The sequence below is a fragment of the Portunus trituberculatus genome, chromosome 49 (genome assembly GCF_017591435.1).
Source record: "Portunus trituberculatus isolate SZX2019 chromosome 49, ASM1759143v1, whole genome shotgun sequence".
NCBI classification, from domain to species: Eukaryota; Metazoa; Arthropoda; class Malacostraca; order Decapoda; family Portunidae; genus Portunus; species Portunus trituberculatus.
In genome coordinates, this window is record NC_059303.1 from 14,147,066 (window position 1) to 14,170,359 (window position 23,294).

The 23,294-nt window shown below is 45.2% G+C and overlaps 2 protein-coding genes across 2 annotated transcripts in view; one reads left to right on the top strand and one right to left on the bottom strand.

The window, feature by feature from the left end:
• Window positions 1-480: 480 nt before the first annotated feature.
• LOC123499280 (putative uncharacterized protein YHR217C) lies at window positions 481-984 on the bottom strand. The gene has a single exon (XM_045247080.1). It carries the CDS (start codon window positions 982-984, stop codon window positions 481-483), a length of 504 nt encoding a protein of 167 aa, XP_045103015.1.
• A 4,039-nt stretch (window positions 985-5,023) lies between these two features.
• The window catches only part of LOC123499338 (serine/arginine repetitive matrix protein 1-like), a 72,895-nt gene continuing 54,624 nt past the window's right edge, over window positions 5,024-23,294 (top strand). The window contains 2 exon segments of the mRNA XM_045247220.1: window positions 5,024-5,260; window positions 23,268-23,294. The exon segment at window positions 23,268-23,294 is cut by the window's right edge and continues 16 nt beyond it. The gene's annotated coding sequence lies outside the window, so the exon portion shown is untranslated.

Here is a 23,294-nt window from a genome sequence, read left to right on the forward strand (position 1 = left end):
AAAATCCGGCTAGTCGTTTCTGTGGCCTTGGAAAACAGTCGTGGTGAGAGAGCAAAGTGTCTCTGAATACGGACCCACCTTCACAAGACTGTATAGATAGGAACAACAGCAGCGTCTCGGGGTCGCATACTGGGACGACGACGCAAAACACACGCGCCTCACTTCCCATTCCCAGGTGACTTCTTAAAGGTGTCCTGCTGGCTCTCCTCTTACTCTTTCTTAATTAATTCATGCAACATTCCTACCCTTAGATCTGATTTCTTGTCCATGATGCATCTCCTTCGCGGCCTCAGCTTGCATCGCTCACCTAAACACACATGACCGCGCCTCTCATCTCATCTTCCACCCAAAGTTAGTTCAATTTCCCAAGCATGTCACTTCCTCTCAAGGTCACGAGTTCGAGTCTCCAGAATTTCCCGTCATTTGGCCCAGACTCGAACGTCGCTCATTAAACATACACGTATTGAGCGTCTGACCTAATTATGTTAAAATTCCACGGCAAGGTAGAGACGGAGCGGCGGAATGAAGTGGCGGCAGTGTGGCAGGGCGTGTGGCGGTAGTGTGGCAGGGCGTATGGTAGTAGTGTGGCAAGGGCGTGTGGTGGCAGTGTGGCAGGGCGTGTGGCGGTAGTGTGGCAGGGCGTATGGCGGTAGTGTAGCAGGGCGTGTGGCGGCAGTGTGGCAGGGCGTGTGGCGGCAGTGTGGGGCGTATGGCGGTAGTGTAGCAGGGCGTATGGTGGTGGTGTGGCAGGACGTATGGCAGGGCGTGCGGCAGGGACGTGTGGCGGCAGTGTGGAAGGGGCATATAGTAGTAGTGTGGCAGGGCGTGTGGCAGGGCGTGCGGCGGCAGTGTGACAGGGGCATGTGGCGGCAGTGTGGCAGGGCTGTGGCGGCAGTGTGGCATGAAGTGTGGTGACAATATGGCAGGCGTGTGGCGGTAGTATGGCCGGGAATGTGGTAGGGCGTGTGGCAGACGGTGAGGCATTACGGCGCGGCATGTGGTGTGACAGGTGACGTGACAGGCGCTGGGGTGCTAATGCTAACGTCAGCCATCGACACGTGACCTGTAATGCAATGATTTCGCAGCAAACAGCCTGAGCCCCGCGAGGTGACGGGCGGCGGTGGTGGCGGTGGTGGTGATGGTGGCGGTGTCGGGCCTCACCTCACTCCTTCCCGTCTCTCCGTCCTCAAATCCAGCACGCCACTCTTCCCGACACGCCACGCATGCTGCTGCCGTAATGCTTTATAAGTCTCCGCTATACTTGTGTGCGTTCAAAGGCAAAATCTCCATGTTTATTCTGGTGATCCACTCCCGCCGGTGATGGCTGAGCAAATGTCATGTCTGGTGTGCGCTGCTCCTCTGAAAGGGAACCAAGGGACTCGAATTTATTCCCCGGTGCGTGAAAAAGCGAGTGATGGATGATCGATACCTCTTCACTTACCTCCTGCTTTTCGTAAAGACGTCACATTACTCTCCGTCACAAGCGCGCGTCACTGCGTCATCTGCCATCGTCACCAAGCAACACTACACAGGTGTTGCTTCACTGACAATCACCAACTATAACCAATGGCTCAGAATTGTATGCAAACTCAATCACCAGTTACACATTGTTCGAGACTCAGGAATCCGCCGCCAGGGGAGATGCAGACCCCAAACTAGCTCACAGACCAGCCTTTGTACCGCCAGCAATTAGAGTGATGGTGTGGTAATACGTGACATTATCGTTCCGTGACATTGGCAGCTGCGGGCAGGTGATCGTGGGAGTTTGTCCAGCTGAGTGCCTAACTTTGGAGAAGTCATGCTGTGATTGGCTCATGCTCTTTAAAATGCGGCAACATAAACCGATGTATAAATAAAAGTGAACTGTGGGGCTCATTGCTAATGCCACTGAACAATTTACGAGTGTTAAAGTTTATTGAACCGGGAAGAGGTGGACTGGCTGTGTGTTTGCGGGATCAGAGTGGATAACGTTCATATATTCATCTTGTGGGCGCAGCATTGGCGTGGGCTGCATTGAAATAAATGTGGACTGGGACAGTTGCAGACATAAGTAATCCAGCTGCAGATGAAATACCATTAAGAACATCTGTATTCTCAAACATTTCATCAAATCATCTTAACTTCCCACAGACTTCAGATTTCAGTGGAAGTTATAGGAGTGTTCAAGGATGTTTTACTTATTCTTGTGATAGTTTAGGAATGATTTTATACCACTAAAGAGAGAGAGAGAGAGAGAGAGAGATTTTATAAGCGAAACTTGTCAATTTTGAACAACACAAGGGAATATAACCAACCATCTCAATGAGCCTTGAAAACAGTCACAGCGCAATCCCAAACCATTAACAAATCCAAATCCAAATATACCCGCACGGATCTCCAACAAGCGAGACGTCCTTCTAGTTCCACGTACGTATTTTTAAACCTCCGTGCTAAATCTTCAAAGTGGGGCACCATTCACATAAATCACCCTCATAACATTACTGGAACCTGTGACCTCCTAAAAACTTCTCTCATACAATATTTCGTGCCTTCTCTTCTTTTACTTTTCACTCACTCTTTCTTCTTTCGCACACTCGTCAGAAGATTAGTAAGTGCAGATGTGAGGAATGCCGTAAACTGCCTCTCCCTTAAGTCTCCCTTTGCATATTAAGTAACACCACACCAGCCCACCACTCCACCACCCCTCTCTTCTATCACTTGCCTGTATCTGGTCACGAGCGCCTCACCTTTATATACATTCAAAAGTCTGTACATTTTTTTTAGTTATAGGAGTTTTTAAGGGTGATGTTTAAGGTTCTAGTGATAGATTAATAAGATTTCTGCATTATTAGCAGGAGAAACGCTCTTCAAAACACAGCTAATTATCTCTGTGGCGTTAGAGAGAGAGAGAGAGAGAGAGAGAGAGAGAAACTGGTATGTATTCTGAAACGTTTTGCTCTCTCTCACCATCACTACTTTACAAAGGCTTTAGTTAGTTAAAGATGTTTATGTTTTTAAGGGTATTTCTATGGCTTCAGTGATGGACTGGCAAGATTTCTAGATTATTTTAAGGAGAAATACACTTGAAAACCAAGCTAGTCCTCTCTGTGGCCTTGGAAAACTGTCGCGGTGAGAGAGCAAGGTTTTTTTGAATACGGGCGAGAGAGAGAGTAGAATATAGACCTATATATGGCACTGGCTAGGATATGTATTGCATCCGAAGTATATTTAGTAAAGTACGTTCTGGAACAACCGGAAATTACAAACCAGGAAAACTCATTATGTAATTTCCAGATGGATTTCCTCGTGTGGATTATTCCTGCTTGTTGTTTTGATATGCTAGGTAATTCTCTCTCTCTCTCTCTCTCTCTCTCTCTCTCTCTCTCTCTCTCTCTGGAAGTAGGTTACAGGCGAGTTCACAGAGAAATGCATATTGGAAAAAGAAAAAAGAAAACGATAGAAAAAAAGAAAGAGAAAAATGGTGCTGTAAAAGTGGAGTACAGAGGGTTACATTCTGGGATCCCTCTCCTCCTTGCTGGTGTAAAAAGGGAATATAGACAATGGAAGCTTCGAACCCTAAACCTTCCCTCTCTCTTTTGTGATCGATGGTGCGTCAGTACAGTACCTATTGACCGTAGCACTCCGAGGAGGATGTGGGAGGCAGTCTGCACCTCCTCACTGGGAAATGTGATAAGGAGAGGGAGAGAAATGAGAGGAATGGCAAATAAGAAACCGCGGAGAATGAAGGGGAGAAACAAGAGGATTAAAGGAAAAACTATTATTATACTCTGTTCAAGATTGCTACAGGCACGAGTCCTCACTCACGGCAGAGAATGGCGGGATTAGGGTACTCTCCCCCTGGTGTGGCTGTGTCCCAGGATACAACTGAGTGTTTGGTATCGTTTGACTGATTTGATAAACACTGCCTTCACCCAGTCACTGACCCACCCTTCATGTGGTAATGCTAATCCCTCCAGTCGCTTACCAAGACAGAGTGCAAGCAACACCTCCCCATCATATATATATATATATATATATATATATATATATATATATATATATATATATATATATATATATATATATATATATATATATATATATATATATATATATATATAAGTATACCCGTAAACAACGACATTTTCTGTAAATTAATTCTTTATCTTTAGGACAGACTTATTCATTCTTTAACTCCTGTCCACGATTATCTTACCTCCTGTTTAACGGTGAAGTTGGAACAGATGGCAAAGCTGTTACTGCGTGTGGAAATTAAGGAAGGATCACAACCAACAGTATTGGGATTACTGTACAGGCCACTGAATGCTACAAAGCAAATCAACTCCTCGCTGTGGCAGGAATTAAATACAACAAACAGATATTTAACTGGAAGAAGCATTCCAGTGCAGTATATGGACACACTGAAGGCCGTGTGTCTCCTTCACCTGTTCTGTGTGTCTGCCCTGACAGTTATTGGATGTGTCAGCGCCACAGCAGCAGTGCCCATCCGCCAAAGTAAAGTCTTCCTCACCAAAACACGCCCCGCCCCTGCCTGCCCCCCTGCTGGGGGATTGTAGCGGGATGGGGGAGGGAGGGAATAGTGTTGGTTTGTTTCACTTCAGTCTATCTTCTAATAATAGAATCTGGTTTTCTTTTACAACTTTGTTTGAGTCACCGCTTAAATCCCAAATTCCTGTAATTTTTCTAGGGTTTTAAGTGAAATAGTTACTAGTAGTAGTTGCAGTACATAATAGTTAATGGTTTCAATACTGTAACTACCAGGTATTAGTTTGAATAGTAGAGATGTATGAAATAGTTTATCTTTGCTGGACATCCCTTAAAATCCTATCAATAATAGTGGTAACCTAGAAATGTTAGTCTGCTACTTAAGCCTATAAACATCTTACAAATCTTGATAGCGTTTCTCCTGTTAGTCATATCAATCTGTTACACCTGGGCGATGCACCTCAGGTGAACCTACACCGGCCCCGCTCACCCCTTACTGTGGCCACGGTCTCCACCACCGCCACGAGCACTGTGGGACCGTAGCGCGCCAGTCCACCAGTGACTGAGACAGAGGTAACATTGCTGCTCCACTCCTCCCCACAGCCCGGGCCGCGCGGTTCCGCTCCATCCCTGCCCCGCGTGTGTCAGCTTCCTTGATAGTTTGCCACGACTCTGCTGGCTTGTAATCACTGTCACCAGGAACTGTGTGCGTGTGTGTGTCGTGTCAGTGGTGCAGCGTCCGGCAGTGAGGGTCCGGTGGCCGCCGCGATCACTGGTGAGTGTTGGTTTGTGTTGTTTTGACAAGTGAGAGGGGGGCGGAGTGTAAGGGAGCAAGACGATGTGTGTTTATCATTTGTCATGTTCGTGTATGTTGTCACGTGGCTTCCCTGCTGTCATGAGGTGTGGCCGTGGGCGTGCCTAAAGTGAGGTGAGGGTGGTCAACAAAGGAAAGGCATGGCAGAGCAGCGAGGTAAACATAACTACTTGTTTACCGTCGCCTTGTTTAGTGTACCACCACCGCCGCCACTATAATTATTTTCACTACCATCCATTACAACGGCACACTTGTCAACACACCCATGCACGAATACAATAACATTCACGCAGAATAATTATAATTTCTGTAGAATATTCATTGAGAAGGAAGACTGAATCAGCCTGTTGTTTCAGTTCAGAGAAGAGCAACTAGGATGATACCAGCGTTAAAGCGCCTGGAGTATAGAGATAGATTAAAGGAATTAAACATGTTTTCATTTGAGAGGAGATGTATAAGAGGGGATATGATAGAGTTATTTAAAATGTTCTCAGATACAAACTACATAGATGTGAGATCTTTCTTTACCTTAGAGGAGGGACGTAGGACTAGAAATCATGGCAGAAAGATTAGAAAGCGAGGCTGCAGGTTAGATAGAAGAAAATATTTCTTTAGTCATAGGGTGGTACACCTCTGGAATGCATTGACAGAGAGGGTTGTAAATAGCACTAGCTTGACAATGTTTAAAAACAGATTAGATAAGCACTTAAATTTATTAGATTTATAATTATGTATAGCGTTGCATGATAGTTTTTATAAGAAATTTACTATAGTTAAACAAGACATGATCCCCATGTATGGGGATCACAGATTGTGGAGGAATTCGCTGCAGGACTTAGCCCTGTTAATGGGCCAAATATTAAGAATTAGTATGTAATGTATTGTGTACTTGTAAGTGTATCTTTAAGTACTGATGACGAGGTCGCTGTGCGACTGATACAGGATAACCTAGATGGGCCCTGGTGGCCCTTTGTTATCCTATTATTTATGTTGTTATGTTATGTTATGCATTGCCTTGTCTTCCTCTATTGTGTGTGTGTGTGTGTGTGTGTGTGTAACATGTTTATTTTCGTTATGCGCTATATGCTTGTATGCGCTGAACTTGTTCGTATAAGTATTTTTGTTATATATATATATATATATATATATATATATATATATATATATATATATATATATATATATATATATATATATATATCATCTTTGGGGTAGAGGCAGTGACAGTAACCATGCGATGGGGCTGTGTGGTGGAGGAGTTATATTTCTGGACGGCCAAGTCACAAAGACATTTTGAGTCCCTGCACAAGTGTCGGCCGGTAGGCAAGGATCTGAGGGGTCCTAGGGGTCTCAGTGGTCTAAGTGATCTCAGTGGTCTCAGAGGTCCTAAGGGTCTCAGGGGCCTCCGCGGATAGAGGGGTCGCGGCCAGCACGGTGACTCGCGGTGAAAAGATCGATGGTAATGAAGCTGATCTCTAGGCCTCGATGCTGCAGCATGTGTGTTGACAGACTTCATTCAGGGTTGAAATATTGTTGGTACAGCGGGACAGTAGTCTGAAGTTAGGGCAGGACGGGGGACGGGGTGATGCGAGTGATGAAGCTGCCACACGTGTGATGCGCGCGTGTAAAGACAATGACGCAACGCAGCACACACCTGTCAGTCTTCTTCCCCAGGCTGCGTCCTCAACGGTGGCGTGGCAAGTGCCCAGACTTAAACTGTGTATCTGTGCATCACAAGTAGTACGTACATACATACATAGTAGTAGTAGAGGCTGACACTGAAAACTAGGCTCGTATTCTTAGACGCTCTGAGTTTGTGTTATAACAGGCCATGGAAGTAGAGATATTACACGGAAAGGGATGAGAGCACGGGCAGCATTGTGAAGTAGGAGGCGTTCAATCTCACACGAAGATCTCACTCAGATATTTCAGGTTGCATAATTTTGTGTCAATAGGAGAATTTAATGGATGCTTTTATGGATTTAGAGTTTGGGTAGTTTAAGCTCGATTAGATCATCTTTACGTGACCCATAATGTTACTGAGCCAAGTAGTCTATTCTGTTGTGGTCAATATAATAACAATAACAATGTGGTGACCCAACAAAGCCAGGACAGCACAGTTGGCAATGTTTACTGGGGTGAGGGACCGGCTTGGTGCGTCACGGTCACTAGGGTCGCACATGACAGCCCCAGCACCGCCAATTCACGCCACTGTGCATGGGTACGCTGCTATACACGCTGCCTTCTTGTGTGGTGTGGGTCCCTTATTAGTTTGCCCCCTTCACTGCTGCCTCAAGTACTGCAGTCATAATCTTCTGAACGCTCTACTCTCTCATATGCACAATTTTAACACCTTCAGTACTGGAACGCAATTTTATCATGAATTGCTGATGTGATTAGATGATTTTATTCACATTAGAAGTGTCTATGGAGATCAGAAGATTAATGGACAGTATCTTCACTATTTTAATCCCCACATAAATTTCTGAAGCTGTAAAAAATCACCAAATAGTAAGCAGAATAGATATCAAAACGCGCCATAGTACTAAGGGATTAAAAGGCCGAAGATAATTCCTGGTGTTTTTATTCATTTATTTTTTTTTTTTTTTTGTATTATCGGTTGTGTAGAGTGCATGGCAAGCATCACCAAAAGCAAACAAACACCGCTGAAAACCACACAAAATTCCACTACAGCATATTAGAAGTAGTCTGGTTATATGGTTATATGTTTTGAAGACACAGACCCCTCTCCACTCCCTCTCTCTCTCTCTCTCTCTCTCTCTCTCTCTCTCTCTCTCTCTCTCTCTCTCTCTCTCTCTCTCTCTCTCTCCCAGTTTACACGAGTAATTTATATAAGTATAGTTTTTGAGAGAGAGAGAGAGAGAGAGAGAGAGAGAGAGAGAGAGAGAAGCTCCGGGAAAGGGAGGCGGGGGAGGGAGGGAGTGATAGAGACTGTCCATGGAGGTCTCACGTTCAACAATGACCGGAAGAACACACTCGTACTGTACCGGCTGGACACACACACACACACACACACACACACACACACACACACACACACACACACACACACATACATACACATACACACACACACACACACTTGCCTGTATTTCCCTCACATTCACGTATTTCCTTGAGGTTTGTCTCCGTTAGATTAGATAAGGTTAGGTTAGGTAAGTTCGGGGCTGGACGGGGCGGGGCTGAGCGGGGCGGGGCGGTGGCAAGGAAAACCTGGGAGGGGCTGCTTGGTTGCCTTTACCTGAGATTACACACGGAAGTAATGAGCGTGCGGTGCAATTAATGGCTTGAGGTGTGTTATTTCGAGAAAGAAGAGAGGAAGGTGAAATCTAGTAGGAGGAGGAGGAGGAAAGGAGGGCGTGGAACTACGGAGGGCGGTGCGTGGTTTAATGGAGGCTGCCGGAAAGGGAAGGATAGGTAAATTTAGACAGTCAATTGATCGTGTTAGGGGCGGCAAAGCGAGGGTAACTTGAGGGTGGTTGGGCAGCGAGGGATATAAATACTGTACGCGTGCAAGGAGAAGGCAAAGATACGCCCAGATGAGGGAGAGAGAGAGAGAGCCACGGTACGGAAACTTAATAAAACTTAATGGTAATAAAACTTAATGGTTATGAATGAAAGGGAAGGAAAGGGAATACCAAGAGAGAGAGAGAGAGAGAGAGAGAGAGAGAGATATGTGGGAGGCCAATGCCGAGAAGATTGCAGAGAAAGAGGAGAAAGAGGGAGAGAAAAGAACAAGAAACAGGAAGTGCGGAAGTGAAGAGGTCAAATGAGGCGCGCGCGAGCACACACACACACACACACACACACACACACACACACACACACACACACACACACACACACACACACCACTACTACCATTACCACCACCTCCACCACCACCACCACCATAACAACAACAACTTCAATGAGAACAAAATAATGGGAAATCAGTTTTTTTGAGGAGGAGGAGGAGGAGGAGGAAGACAATTATCTAGGAAACCCCTCGCTTCCCTTCACTTTTCCTTCTCTCTTCTCTTTTCCTTCCTCTCTTCACCCTCTTTCTTTCTCTTTCTCTCTCGTTCCTCCTGAATATTTTTTTCCTGGAGAGAGAGAGAGAGAGAGAGAGAGAGAGAGAGAGAGAGAGGTGGACATAGCGGTTTATGTACCTTTATTTTTGCAAAGTAAAAAAAAAAATGTTTGTAATATTCAAAATTTAAAACAAAACTTGTCATTTTTAACCACCAAATTCTAATGATCATAAAAAGTAATAGAGATATGAAAGTAGTGACGATGATAGAGGCGTGGCGTGGCGTGGCGTGGCGTGGCGTGGCGTGGTTTGATGTGACGCAGCGTGGCAATCTCTTTCAAGACATAATGTTTCACACTTTTGGATAACTCTATAACTCTTTAAATGAACTGGCAATCAAGTGGGCCTTTTCTTTTATTTTTTGTCGTCCTTGGCCGGCTTCCCCTCATGCATTAAAAAAAAAACAAATAAATAAAAAAAAAAAAGCTCCTATGGCTGGGGGTGGCTGGGGTGTGCTGCGGTGGAGTGCAAGGTCGACGCTGTGACAAAACAAATGCACGTATCTCGACCACTGACATACAATTTCCGACTTAAAGCACAACAATAGGCCTTGCGCACCACACTGCCAGTATTGATGTGATATTGCTGCAACACCTGACCACTTTAGCACCACACTCACCACTCGCCACTCACGGCCGTCTTGGTTCGTGACGGCGTGGCGGCGTGGACAGTTTTAACAGAATGGCACATTTGCATTGAAGCGACACATTCACGAGGAAATAATGGCATTGTTGTTGTTGTTGTTGTTGTTGTTGTTCCGGGATCATTGAAAGAGTGGATGTGTGTGTGTGTGTGTGTGTGTGTGTGTGTGTGTGTGTGTGTGTGTGTGTGTGTGTGTGTGTGTGAATGGAAAGAGAGAAAGAGACTTCATACACACGCACACACACACACACACACACACACACACACACACACAGAGAGAGAGAGAGAGAGAGAGAGAGAGAGAGAGAGAGAGAAATTGCTCAAGACGAAAAAATTACATCAAGCTGAGAAATGAGATGGAGGAGAGAGAAGGAAAGATGGAGAGGTGGAGAGTCGTAACAGAGGGAGACGAGGGAAGGGAGGGAAGGATGGAGGTAGGGAGGCTGGGGAGGGGAAGAAGGGAGGGAGGGAGGGAGGGAGGGCAGAGAGGTGGAATGACCGTGTAACCCCTCACCTCAGTTTTCATTGCATCATCTCCAAGTTTATAGCGCCGCAATGTGCCGTTGGTGCCGCGTCATGGTGAGGCTCCCTGCTATCTTGGTGCTCACATTTTTTCGTGTCAGAGTCGGATGTAATAGTTAACATGGTGTAGTTGAGGCTTTTAACCCCTTCAGTAACAGGGACGCATCTTTTACCATGAGTTTTAGGTATAATTGGACGGTTCTATTTACATTAGGGGAGGTTTATGGAGGTTGAAAGACTAATAGCCAGAGTTTTCACTGTTTTAATCCCCACATAAGTATCTAAAGCTGTACAAAATCACCAAATAGTAAGCAGAATAAATATGAAAACGTGCCATGGTACTAAAGTGGTGTCTTCATGATCCTTATAGTATGATATTTTTTTTCAACAGGCCGGTGCGGAAGTAACGGGGATTTTCAAAGGTGTTTTTGTCATAGTATTGAAAATTTAACAATGGTTTTACACGTTCATTGAGTTACTGTAGAGTCTGTTAGTATTTCAAAGGATAGATTCATGATTGTATTTTGAGTTTAAATCTCTCTAGTACCATGACGCGTTTTCATATTCAATCTAGTTACTATTTGGCGTTTTTATACAGCTTCAGAAACTTATGTGAGGATTAAAATAGTGAAGACTCTGACCATTAATCTTCTGACCTCCAGAGACACTTCCAAATGTAAATAAAATCGTCTAATCGTACGCAAAAACTCATGGTAAAAACGCGCCCCAGTAGTGAAGGGGGGTTAATAAGGAGTCTGCACGTTAATCATATCGAGAGCAAGTTGTTGATATTTTTAAGAATGTTTTCAATGTTACAGTGAAAGTTTAAACACGTGAGAGTCCAACAAGAATTCTAAATCATTCTGGAAAATACTCCTGGAAACACAATTAATCATATCAGTGGTCTTTCTACACAATGAAAATAATACATGCAAACACAAATAAGTTAAAAAATAGTCTGCTTGAAATGTAACGTCCCCAAAAAAAAATACAAAATAAGCCATGAAAGAGGCATTACTAGAAGCTTTGAGTATCTAGTTAGTCCTTATAAGAGAAGCAGCACCTCAGAACACTCATGAAAACCCAGCTCGTCGTATCTGTGGCCTTTGAAAATTAGTAGTGCTTAGGAGAGAGGACAGCGCCTTGAAACACTGCGGCAAGACAACATCTGGCTTTTGTGTGACGAGAGGCGCGGATATGAAGCCAGGGAGTGGTGTTGCTATGAGAGAGAGAGAGAGAGAGAGAGAGAGAGAGAGAGAGAGAGAGAGAGAGAGAGAGAGAGAGAGAGACATAACATAATTCCCACACTTATTTCTCTTCCAAAACATTATTTAGTCATTTATCCTACGAAAGAGAGAGAGAGAGAGAGAGAGAGAGAGAGAGAGAGAGAGAGAGAGAGAACATAATTCCCACACTTATTTCCCTTCCAAAACATTTTTCATTTATCCTACATGAGAGAGAGAGAGAGAGAGAGAGAGAGAGAGAGAGAGAGAGAGAGAGAGAGAGAGAGAGAGAGAGAGAGAAGGCGGATGTCTAGAGATGGGAGGGAACGATGTCAAGAGTGTAGTGAGTGAGAGTTAATGGCAAGGAGAGAGAGAGGAGAGGGAAAGAGGAAAGAGGAGAAGAGGGGAGAGGAAGAGGAGAAGAGGAAGAGGGAGCATGCGTGGTTTTGGCTCCTTGGTGGTGAGGAGATAACAAGAAGTTCCCCTTTGCTAATGACGAAACGCTGCGAGGCACTGGGGAGGGCGTGACTAAGGATAGATAATGTAAGGTAAAGCTATGTGTGTGTGTGTGTGTGTGTTGTGTGTGTGTGTGTGGATACAATTAGATGGCTTAGAACAGGTTGCGTTAGAAACTTGAGTAAGGGGAGGTGAAGTTAAGTCATATTAGGTCAATTTAGATGAAGTTAGGTTAGGAAAAAGGTTGATTAAAGTTAGCTCAGGTAAATTTAAGGATAAAAGTACTTAATGTCAGGTTATGTTTGGTAAAGTTAGGCATATTACCAAGTCAAGATATATATGAGTAAGGTACAATTAGTCAAGGTAAGGTAAGGTGATGTGAGGTTAGGTCAGGTCAGGTAGCTTGAAGGTGGAGTTAGTCATTAGAAGGTTAGTTAGGTAATGAATGTAATGGTAGTCAAGGTGAGGTAAGGTAAGTAAGGTTAGATGAGGTTAGTTAAGAGTAAGGCAATGGTATAGTTAAGGCTGAGTTAGTTAGTGGAAGGTTGATTAAGGTTAGTCAGGTGATGTAATGGTAGTCTAGGTGAGGTAGGGTTAGGTTAGGTTAGATTAGGTTAGTTAAGAGTCACGTAATGCAATGGTAGTTATTGAAGATAGTTAATGGAATTAAATAAGGTTAATGTAATGCTATAAAAAAAAAAGGATGGGAGGGGCTGTCATCTTACTGTGGAACGAGTATAGTCTAGCTGAGGTTAAGTAATGCTAGGTTAGATTAGGTTAGTTGAGTCAAGTCTAGTTAATTAATGGAAGGTTAGATAAGGTTAGTGAGGTAATGTAGAGGTAAGCGAGTTGAGGTAAGGTAATGCTAGGTTAGGTTAGGCTGGTGAAGGTGAGGCCAGGTGAGCAGGGGCGCGGTACAAGTCATTAAGGTGGCGAGGGAGGGGCGGGTCAAGGGGGAGTATTGATCCCTCACGGTTCTTCCCTTCCTTCCCTTCCCTCCATCTATTTATTACTTTTTTATACACCTGCCGTCTTTCTCTCTCTCTCTCTCTCTCTCTCTCTCTCTCTCTCTCTCTCTCTCTCTCTCTCTCTCTCTCGTTATAAATAATAAACAACATGGCGGCTATATCGTCTGGTCTTACGGTGTGTGTGAGAGAGAGAGAGAGAGAGAGAGAGAGAGAGAGAGAGAGATGCGACAGTCCCAAGACAGCAACCTAGTGGTGCGTGACCTAGTGATTGGGTTGCCGAGATGGCGATGGTGGTGGTGGTGATGAGGGCGCGAGGCGAGTGTTGGAGGCAATGAGAAGATGGTGGTGATGGGGGAAGGTGGGAACGGGAGAGGGAGTGATGATAGAGAGGATGATGGCAGTTGTAATGAGGAGGAGGATGAAAGTGACGAGCCACAGTAGTAGTTTACATAGCAGTACGCTGTGTTTGTGGTAATTAGTGCCGTTGATAAGTGGCATCGTCTGCGCGGCGACAAGATAATGATGTTTGCTCCTGGCGGGAGGGTCGCGGGGTGACCTGGCGAGGGACTCGATACAGACAGCCATTGATCTTTGCACTGGCCCGTGGCACTGTTCCCCAACACCTCAGTATTGTGTAGAATTTCGGCGTGTTATCTCTACTTTCAACAGGCTTCAGTGAAAGTTATTTGAGTTTTTAAGGTGTTTTTTGTATTCCAATTCAAGTTTACCAGTGCAAGCCCATGTCCTCAAACACTTCAGCGTGTTATTACTTTCAACAGGTTGAAATGCATGATATTCATGTTCCTAAGGCGCTTTCCTGATTCTAGTTATAAGAATGGAGACAAATATTGATCGTAACAGTGGATGGAGCAACCCTATGTTCTTAAACACTCCGGCGTCTTGTCTGGACTTTGAACAGGCTATAGTGGTGGAGGTGAAGGAGGGAGGGAGGGAGGGATGTGAGATGAGTGTGAGGAAAGGACCGGTGAGAGGGAGGAGTGGGTTTGAAGGAGAGCTGGGTGTGACGGAGAGACAGGCGGATGTGATCTGAGGGAGTGATGTGGATGTGTGGGTGTGTGGGTGTGTGTGAGGGATGGACGTGAGGAGGAAGGCACGTCTGTCGCCCCGCAGCGTCGGAAGCGTGAGTGTTCCCGGCGCGTCACGGCACGACCCGGCAGGCTTCGGGAGGAACGGCAGGAATGCATGTGAACTGAAAGGCGAGACCTGGGGCAGACCTACAGGAAGTGGAGGGCGACCCCGACCCGCGAGATGGAGGCCAAGGTGGGGAGGGAGGATGGAGGGAAGGGCCCTCTCACGTGAGGTCTGAGGGCAGCCATCCTGCCAACCTGCAATCCTGCCACCCTGCCATCCTGGGGCATGGGGAAAGTGTTAGCGTGATGCCGCTAAGCTACTCGGTGGTGTGATTGGTTTAGGGACTCCACTGTGTCTCATTTCCTTTGAGTGCAGCATCTTTTCCTCTCACACATATCCTTGCCTCCTCCTGGACCGACTCTATTTTTACCACTATCACTTGCATGGTGTCACATCTACCACACACATTTCCCTCCGTCTGTCTAAGTCATCAGGTTGTCATGCAGTGGCCAAGATTCGAGTAACACGTTCCTACATTGGCTCCGTTTCATTGTCTTCCACCATCCAGTGCTTTGATCTGCTGAAAGTGCAGACAATCTTCTTTCAAAAGCTGACAACTTGTAGAGTTTTACCAGATATGAAGACTTCTTATTGACAGAGAAAGCTAAGTAATGGAAACAGGTTTGACAGGCACTCGACTATAGATCACAACTGTATCCTGTTCTCTCGTTGTGTCCCTCTTGGCGTGCCTCCGTAACCTGCCCCATAACGCGTGAAGTCAAGGCAAGCACCCAGGATGTTCTGCTCGCCTTGGCTGGTGCAGGATAGGTGTGAGTAGCCGCTGTGAAGGTTCGTTAGCCTCATTCCACCTAAAGATAATGGAGCGTATTCTGAAGCATTGTTGTGTGTTATCTCTGCTACATTTAAGAAGTTCTGGTTCAGTTTTTTGAGACTTTCATAGACGTGCTAACAATTTCGCTAAAAGTTTAGTAAGGAACCTGTAATATCATTGATGGAAGAAGCACCATTAACCCCTTCAATACTGAGACGCATTTTTACCTTGATTTTTGGGTATGATTAGAAGATTTTATTTGCATTAGGAAGTTGAAGATTTATGGCCAGAGTCTTCATTATTCTAATCTCAACATATGTTTCTGAAGCTGAGTAAAATTGGCAAAATAGTAACCAGAAAAAAATATGAAAACGCGTCCTGATACTGAAAAGATTTAATCATCTCAGTGGGGTTTGAAAATTAACTTAGAGAGAGAGAGAGAGAGAGAGAGCCAAGTGTTACAGCAAAACTACAGGACAACCAACACAACTTCAAACTGTCAGACTGTAACACACAACGCACGGTACACTCACTCTTGAAGTCAGCCAGGCGGGGACAGTGAAAGCCTGAACACGTTTTGTCAGAGCAGAGAATCACTCATAAATTTTCAGCAACCCCCATTTTTTTGGAACACTTTTAATGGTAGTACTTTCGGAGTCACGTGGATATTAGTCAAGCCACGAGGGAACTACGTAAAGTCACGCTGCTGTTACTTCTCTTCTGTGTGTTTTGCGAAAGTCTTGCTCACTGAGGTGTTGGGAGGTGAGGGAGAATGGGATGGTGTGTGTGTGTGTGTGTGTGTGTGTGTGTGTGTGTGTGTGTGTGTGTGTGTGTGTATAGTGATACTTGGATGCTTTAGATGTAGAGAACTTGGTGGTGGTGGTGGTGATGGTATGGGAGCGAGAGAGATGGTGGTAATGATAGGGAGGAGGAGGAAAAGGAGGAAAATAATGGGAATAATTGGAAGTTGGAAAGATAGTTAGATGTTTTAGTAATTATTATTGTTATTTTATTATTATTATTATCATTATTATTACTACTGTTATTGTTATTACTATTATCATTATTGTTATTATAGTAGTAGTAGTAGTAGTTCCTATTAATATCTCTATTGTTATTATGACTATACAACTGTTACAACAAAAATCACCACAACCACCACCACCACTGCTATCGTCACCAGTGCTGTCACTATAAATATCATCATAACCACCACCACCACCACCACCACCATCACCACCACCACCACCACAACACGATATCAAAACGTTGGCGGCCTGACAGTGTGGTGGTGGTGGTGGTGGTGGTGCTGTCGTTCAATAAAATCATTGGACGAGGCACTGGTCGGGTCGGGTCGAGTCGGGTTGGGGGTGAGTCCTTCTTCAATACAAAGGATCTATTGATTGTATAGATTCCCAGGTAGCGAGGGAGGTACAGGAAAGAAGGATGTGTGTGTGTGTGTGTGTGTGTGTGTGTGTGTGTGTGTGTGTGTGTGTGTGTGTGTGTGTGTGTGCCAGTTGTGTGGTTGGCTCGGTTACAGTCGTAGGTGATGGCAAGAAAGTGTTATACCTGGTCTGTTCCATAAGTGGCAGGTGAGTGTGGGAAGCGTTGTGCTGGTAACTGGGACGAAGGAGGCTGTGGCTGTGTGGCTGTGTGGTTGTGTGGCTGTGACTTTGGGACTGTGTGTCTGTGTGTCTCTGTGGCTGTGTAGCTGTGAGACTGTGTGGGAGGGAAAGAGAGAGAGAGAGAGAGAGAGAGAGAGAGAGAGAGAGAGAGAGAGAGAGAGAGAGGCGGGAGGAGGTAAGATGTGCAGTAGTGCTGGAGAGAAAGGAAAGAGGAGAGGGAGGAAGAGAAGTTGGGATACAGTCTTAAGGTAATTCCAGACAGTTTACACTCGATATCAACCAAGTGATGAAGAGAGATACTGAACATTTGTCACTTGTGTATGTGTACTTGAGGAGGAAGGGAAGTGAATTCGACACGATCTTTAATTAATTCCAGGTAACTTGATTAGAGGTGTGTGAGAAGGTGAGACGCTTAAGTTAACCCTTTCACTGCGATATGGAACAATTAGCACCACCACAACCAATGCATGACATCTTTATAAACATCAAAAGGAGAGAATAGGAGTAAAGAGCATATGTTTGGCAATTGGTACACTGTTGAAAGATTTGAGGTGTCTGTGGAAAAGGTAAAGATGTCTCTGGGTGATTAGTTTTTAGGAAAGGTGTACTAAATATTAGGCAAAGGTCAACCAATCTACTTGTTTAGTTTTTTTTTTCTTGCTTCTAAAATTTGTCGGCCTTCTAATTTTTTTTTCCCAAAATTGCAAAGTATCAAATTATCATCTTTTTTTTTTTTTTGCTTTTTTTTTCTGAAATCTTCCTTTACTTTATGAGATGGCGAGGCATTCATTTACGTTCATCCTTCATGCTTTGGTTACCTCCTGAAATGTTTTGTCTGTCTGCCATGAAGTAAGCATGAAAGTAACCAACGAGAAGGCAGAACATTGAAATAATACAGCGTTCATTCCATTTAACTTGCATTTAACTACTTCAGTAAGCGGGACGCTTTTTAACCATGAGCTTTGGGTACGATTAGATTATTTTATTTACATTACGATGGGTCTATGGAGGTCAAAAGATTAATGGCCAGAGTCTCCACTATTTTATTACTCATACAAGTTTCTGAAGCTATATAAAATCACCAAATAGTAAGCAGAATGAATATGAAAACGCGTCATTGTACTGAAAAGGTTAAGATAGCGTCTGTATTTATGTGTGTGGTGGTTAGGGGCGTGGCTCAGTCCTCCCTGGTGATGAGTGGTGACGAGGGGCGTGGCTGTCAGGGAAAGGCTGGTGAGGATCATTTTATCAGGAATTTTTACGGTGAAAGCTGGTGGGCGAGTGGGTGTGCGGCGCCTCAGACATCTGCTGCAGGAGGCGAGGCGGCAGCAGTGTCTTTTTAGGTCGCAGGAACTCGACAGGAGGGTAAAGCACTGAGCGATGAACGTGACTTGGGGAGCTAATGTGCTGAGGGAGAGGAGAGAGAGAGGGAGGGAGGGAGAGGAGAGAGGCGGGGGATTTACTGACACTGCACCGGTAAGGGGAACATTATCACATGCACTGGGTCCGTTTTCTCACTCTGCCTCGTCTTTCAGTGTCTTGTGGACGATACAGCGGCCTCCAATGCTCTCCTGATGACCTCCTGTGATTACAATGAACTTGATAAAGAAAAAAAAATTGCATCTAAAATAAATAATAAATTCTGAGAGCTCGAGTGATCGTCTACATGCCTTTTAACCCCTACAGTACCAGGACATGTTTCCATATTTATTCTGCTTTACTATTAGTGATTTTATACTGCTTCAGAAACTCATGTGGTGGATTAAGATAATGAAGACTGTGGCCATAAACTCTTCCTAATGCCAATAAAATCGTCTAGTCACACCCAAATCTCAAGGTAAAAATGCGTCCCACTATTGAATGGGTTAAAAAAAAACTGTCCTTATGAGAGTTTTAGAATACGTGCGTTGGTAAAAAGACAGTGGTGGTGACTCAGTGCGATGCTTGGGAGGGAAACAGTGACCTGAGGAACGGTGTGGGCGGGCTGGCAGAGCAGGAGATAGTGAGCCAGGCAAATATGGGCGTGGGGCGCAGCTGGGGACGTCACTTGGCCGCTCTGCACCCCGTCCTCGCCAACCTGTTCCACAACGGGTGATGGCGTGGGCGTGCATGGCGTGGTCAACCGTCACAGGCGGCCGATCGCAGAGCAAACAAGGGCGGGGCCTGTGGGAGATTCACCTCGTCGCTTCGTTACCTGCAATGTTTCTCCCGCCAGGCTTTATGAGTGATCTCGGCTTTACCTGGAGCTGCCAAAGAAGTCAATGGTATACGTGTTTGTGTCGCATCTCGGTGACTTTCGAGGAGCTGTAGTGAGTCACGGGGCGATATGTTCATGATTATAGAAGGTGTTTGATAAATAGATACCATCACCAGCTGGAAAAAGACTAAGGAGTAGGTTCGATATTAGAATTGTCTTGTAAAGACGAAATATTTAGGAATAACGGGTGAAGATTGATTCAATGAACACACACACACACACACACACACACACACACACACACACACACACACACACACACACACACACACTCAGTTGACATTCCTCACCTCATTGGGCAGTAGCAAGTGACCCCATCACAACTGCCTCTCCCTTCCCTCTCCCACTCCACCCACTCACCACCGCCACCCGCATAGCCCCATCCACCCTGCCAGGTGTGAATGGCGCGGCTGGACAAAATATAAAAGTTGAGATTATTCCTACAAACTTACAATGTCTTGTTAAACTGTCTCTTCTAGAAACCAAGCTCAACTTTTTTTTTTTTTTTCGTGTTCTGTTGGAGCTTTGCTGTGATGTGAGAGGGCGGAAGGTGACTCAGGGAGGGAGGTAGGGATGTAGTGTTTGGTGAGGCAGTGCAGGCTGGTCGAGGCACAGAGGCATGGGAGAGTGCGGTGTGTGCATGGTAAAAGGAATCTGAAGGGGCGTGAGGGGCTTACCAGAGGGAGCACTGCGCCCTGCAGAGGAAGGCGGGAAGGGCGAGAGGCGGCCAGAGGAGTGGAGCGAGGCCTGAACGGCGGCAGTGATTGTCGGTCTTCCCGGCACGCGAGACGAAAATTTTGAGCAGAGCTTCCTCATCACCACGGTGGAGAAAAGGCGTCATTACCGCCATCAAGCGTGAGAGGCGCGTCCGGCAGTCCGAGTGTCCGGGTGTCCGGCAGTTCGGCAGCTGCGCCACGGACGCTAAACAAAAAGTATGAAATGAATGAAGTAGCGGCGGATCAAGTGTCATGTCACTAGTGTGGTGAAGTGCTGGCTCAATAGTACTAGTACTCTCCTTATCCATTCTTATTTCTTGCTTCTCCGTGAGCCGCGGCGACGCCCCATCGCGGCGCCCTGATCCCCAGTGCCTGCCGCCCACACGACGCCGTTGATCCCGTTAAGTGAGCTCCTGTGGTCACTCACTCAGAAGTGGGTTATCACACACTGGTCAGTCTTTGAAAGCACCTCCGCCTCGCCGCGCGGCGCCACAAGCACCTCTATGCCGGTGTTCGCAAAGCCCACACGCGGGCGGCACGTACTGGAGGGCGGGGAAGGAGGGGCGGAGAAGAGGGAGTGTACAAGTTTCTCCGTCGTCACTTTGCCTAGTAAGTGACTCCCTGCAGCACGGCGCACGGCACCATGGCAGCACGGCGCGCCATTACCGATGTTTGAAATGTGATGTTACGCGTAACTCGCACCACGCGGTGGCCGGCGGCGGCGGATGCAACTTTCCCGTTATAATCACAATAAAAGAGACTCGTTGTGTAACACCACGCGAGGCTGAGCGGCGCACATCGTCTGCTTTCTCCGTGGCGCTGTTAGTAAACTTTTGTCGTCAAGGAACGCTAACACCTTTTTGCCAGAGTTAGCGCCTCCTCGCTTGTGTATCTGCATGAGTGAGGCCTACAGTTCACCTACCGCCTCCCGCGCCACGCTGGCACATGAGCAGGACAGGCAGAGGCGCGGCGCTGACCACTTGCCTTGTTAGAACTAGTGGTCACGAGGCAGTCATTAGTGCACCGCCATTCCTCTCCTTCAGTGCCATCCTTCTGGCACTGACGCACCGCACTCCATGCTCCCCTGCTGTCTTGTGTTACTGACACGTTAACATGTGTGTGTGTGTGTGTGTGTGTGTGTATCCAGGCCTTCTTCGCCGCCACCACCACACGCCTCACCCACCTGGCGCCGCCCATTGATTTCACACCACCAGACTCACAACCACACCTAAGATATTCCACCACGACTTGACACCAGAGTCTGTTCAGACGACGCAAAATTTATGTGAATGCAGACCTTGTTCTCTCTCTCTCTCTCTCTCTCTCTCTCTCTCTCTCTCTCTCTCTCTCTCTCTCTCTCTCTCTCTCTCTCTCTCTCTCTCATAATAGAAGCAAAAATTTAAAGAAAATACACACATTTCCTCTCATTTATCTGTGTGTGTGTCTGTCTGTGTGTCTGTCTGGGAGGAAAAAGAAAGTTACGGTGCAATTAACTTGATTCTTTTTTCTATCGTTTTTGCAGCAACACATGACTCGCGCGTCACAACACAACGCACGCAACACAAAACAACGCACGCAACACAAGACAACGCACGCAGCACAAGACATCGCACGCAACACAAGACAATGCACGCATGACAAGACAACGCACGCAACATAAGACAACACACGCAACACAAAACAACGCATACAACACAAAACAACGCACGCAACACAATCACATACTCACGCTAAACAAGACAACACACGCAGCATCACTCCCACAACACAGCACAAGCAGAGCAAGAGGTCCACGCCCTCACAAACGCGCAACACTCCCACGCACTACAAAGCAACACAAGGCGACTCACGCAATACAGAGGAGAAGCAGCTTAGCAACACATTCCTGCAACGTATCAGTACACAACACTTCTGAAATCAAGGCAAGACAAGCAACACTCATAAGGAAACTCACTACAACACACACACAGGTAGATAGATAGATAGATAGATAGATAGGTAGATTTCAATATATTACATGTATTGAAATTCAGTTAAACCACAGTCTATATATAAATTTATTTATAGATTATTTTTAAACACTCAAAACAACAAAAAATATCGATAGTTTCTCTGTATGAAAGGTGCAAGATGAACTAAACTAATAAGACAAATTTGATATCTCGAGGCAAAAACTCAAATATCGAGAATAAAACTTCAAAGCAATCTGAAATAACCAAAACTACAGTCATTTAAAATTTCGAACTACTAACTAATATTAAATGTGTAGAAGTAGCTAAAAATATCAGAACACACACACACACACACACACACACACACACACACACACACACACACACACACACACACTCACGCACAAAGGGATGAAAAGCGCAGACAATTTTACGTATATTAGTAAGTAAATTTCACTGCTATTAAACTTTTGCTGACTCATAATGAACCACTACTCATTTGGAACGCACGCCATCCACCACCACCACCACCACCACCACCACCCATCACACGCATCGAAGTCACCAACATTTAGTAGTAGCAGTAGAAGTAGTAGTAGTAGTCGTTGTAATAGTAATAGTAGTAATAATAGTAATAGTTGTACTAATAGTGGCCGTAGTAGCAGTCGTAGTAGTAGAAGTACTAGTAGTAGTCGAAGTAGTAGTAGTAGTAGTAGTAGTAGTAGTAGTAGTAGTAGTAGTAGTAGTAGTAGTAGTAGTCGTCATCGTTGCATTAATAGTAATACCAGTAGTAATAGTAGTAGTAGTAGTAGTAGTAGTAGTAGTAGTAGTAGTAGTAGTAGTAGTATGACGCTGTTTTTCTACTTTTAACGCATCAAAAAATTAATCCTATATCGTATTCGCCTTATTCTTCCCCTCTATGCATTGTTTTCTCTAATCTGTCTAAGAACTATGCATAGAGGCTAGAAACAAGGCGAATAAGATGCCTTTATTTTGTATATGAATGGAATGGACTCAGTAATCATGTCAATACGGAGCTTTAAAGGAAAATTAGACAAATATATGGAAGGGGATGATAGGTGTAAATAGGTGTGTGTTTCTTAGAGGGTCTGTCACGTGTATGTGTTTTGAGTCCTACTTCCCTTCAGTACCATGATAGGTTTTCATGTTCATTTTGCTTACTATTTGGTGATTTTATACAGCTTCAGAAACTTATGTAGGGATTAAAGTAGTGAAGACTCTGGCCATTAATCTTCTGACCTTCATACATCCTTCCTAATGTCAATGAAACCGTCTAATGACACCAACACTTCGTGATAAAAATACGTTCCAGTACTGAAGAAGTTGATCTCTTCACTACCATGACGCGCTTCCACAGTCATTCTGGTTACTATTTGTCGAGTTTATTCAGCTTTAGAAACTTATGAGGGAATTAAAACAGTGAAGAGTCTTGCTATTATCCTTCTGACTTCCATAGACCCTTCCTAATGTCAATGAAATCATCTAATCACACAAATAATTCATGATAAAAATACTTTCTAATGCTGAAGGGAGGCAAAGGAAAGACTAATTATTGTGTCTCCTCTACAGATCGATTGTCACCACCACGTAGGGAAC

Coding starts and splice junctions, on each gene's coding strand:
- LOC123499280 (XM_045247080.1), bottom strand. CDS start 984: ATGCCTCACCGTCTGCCACACGCCCTACCACATTCCCGGCCATACTAC.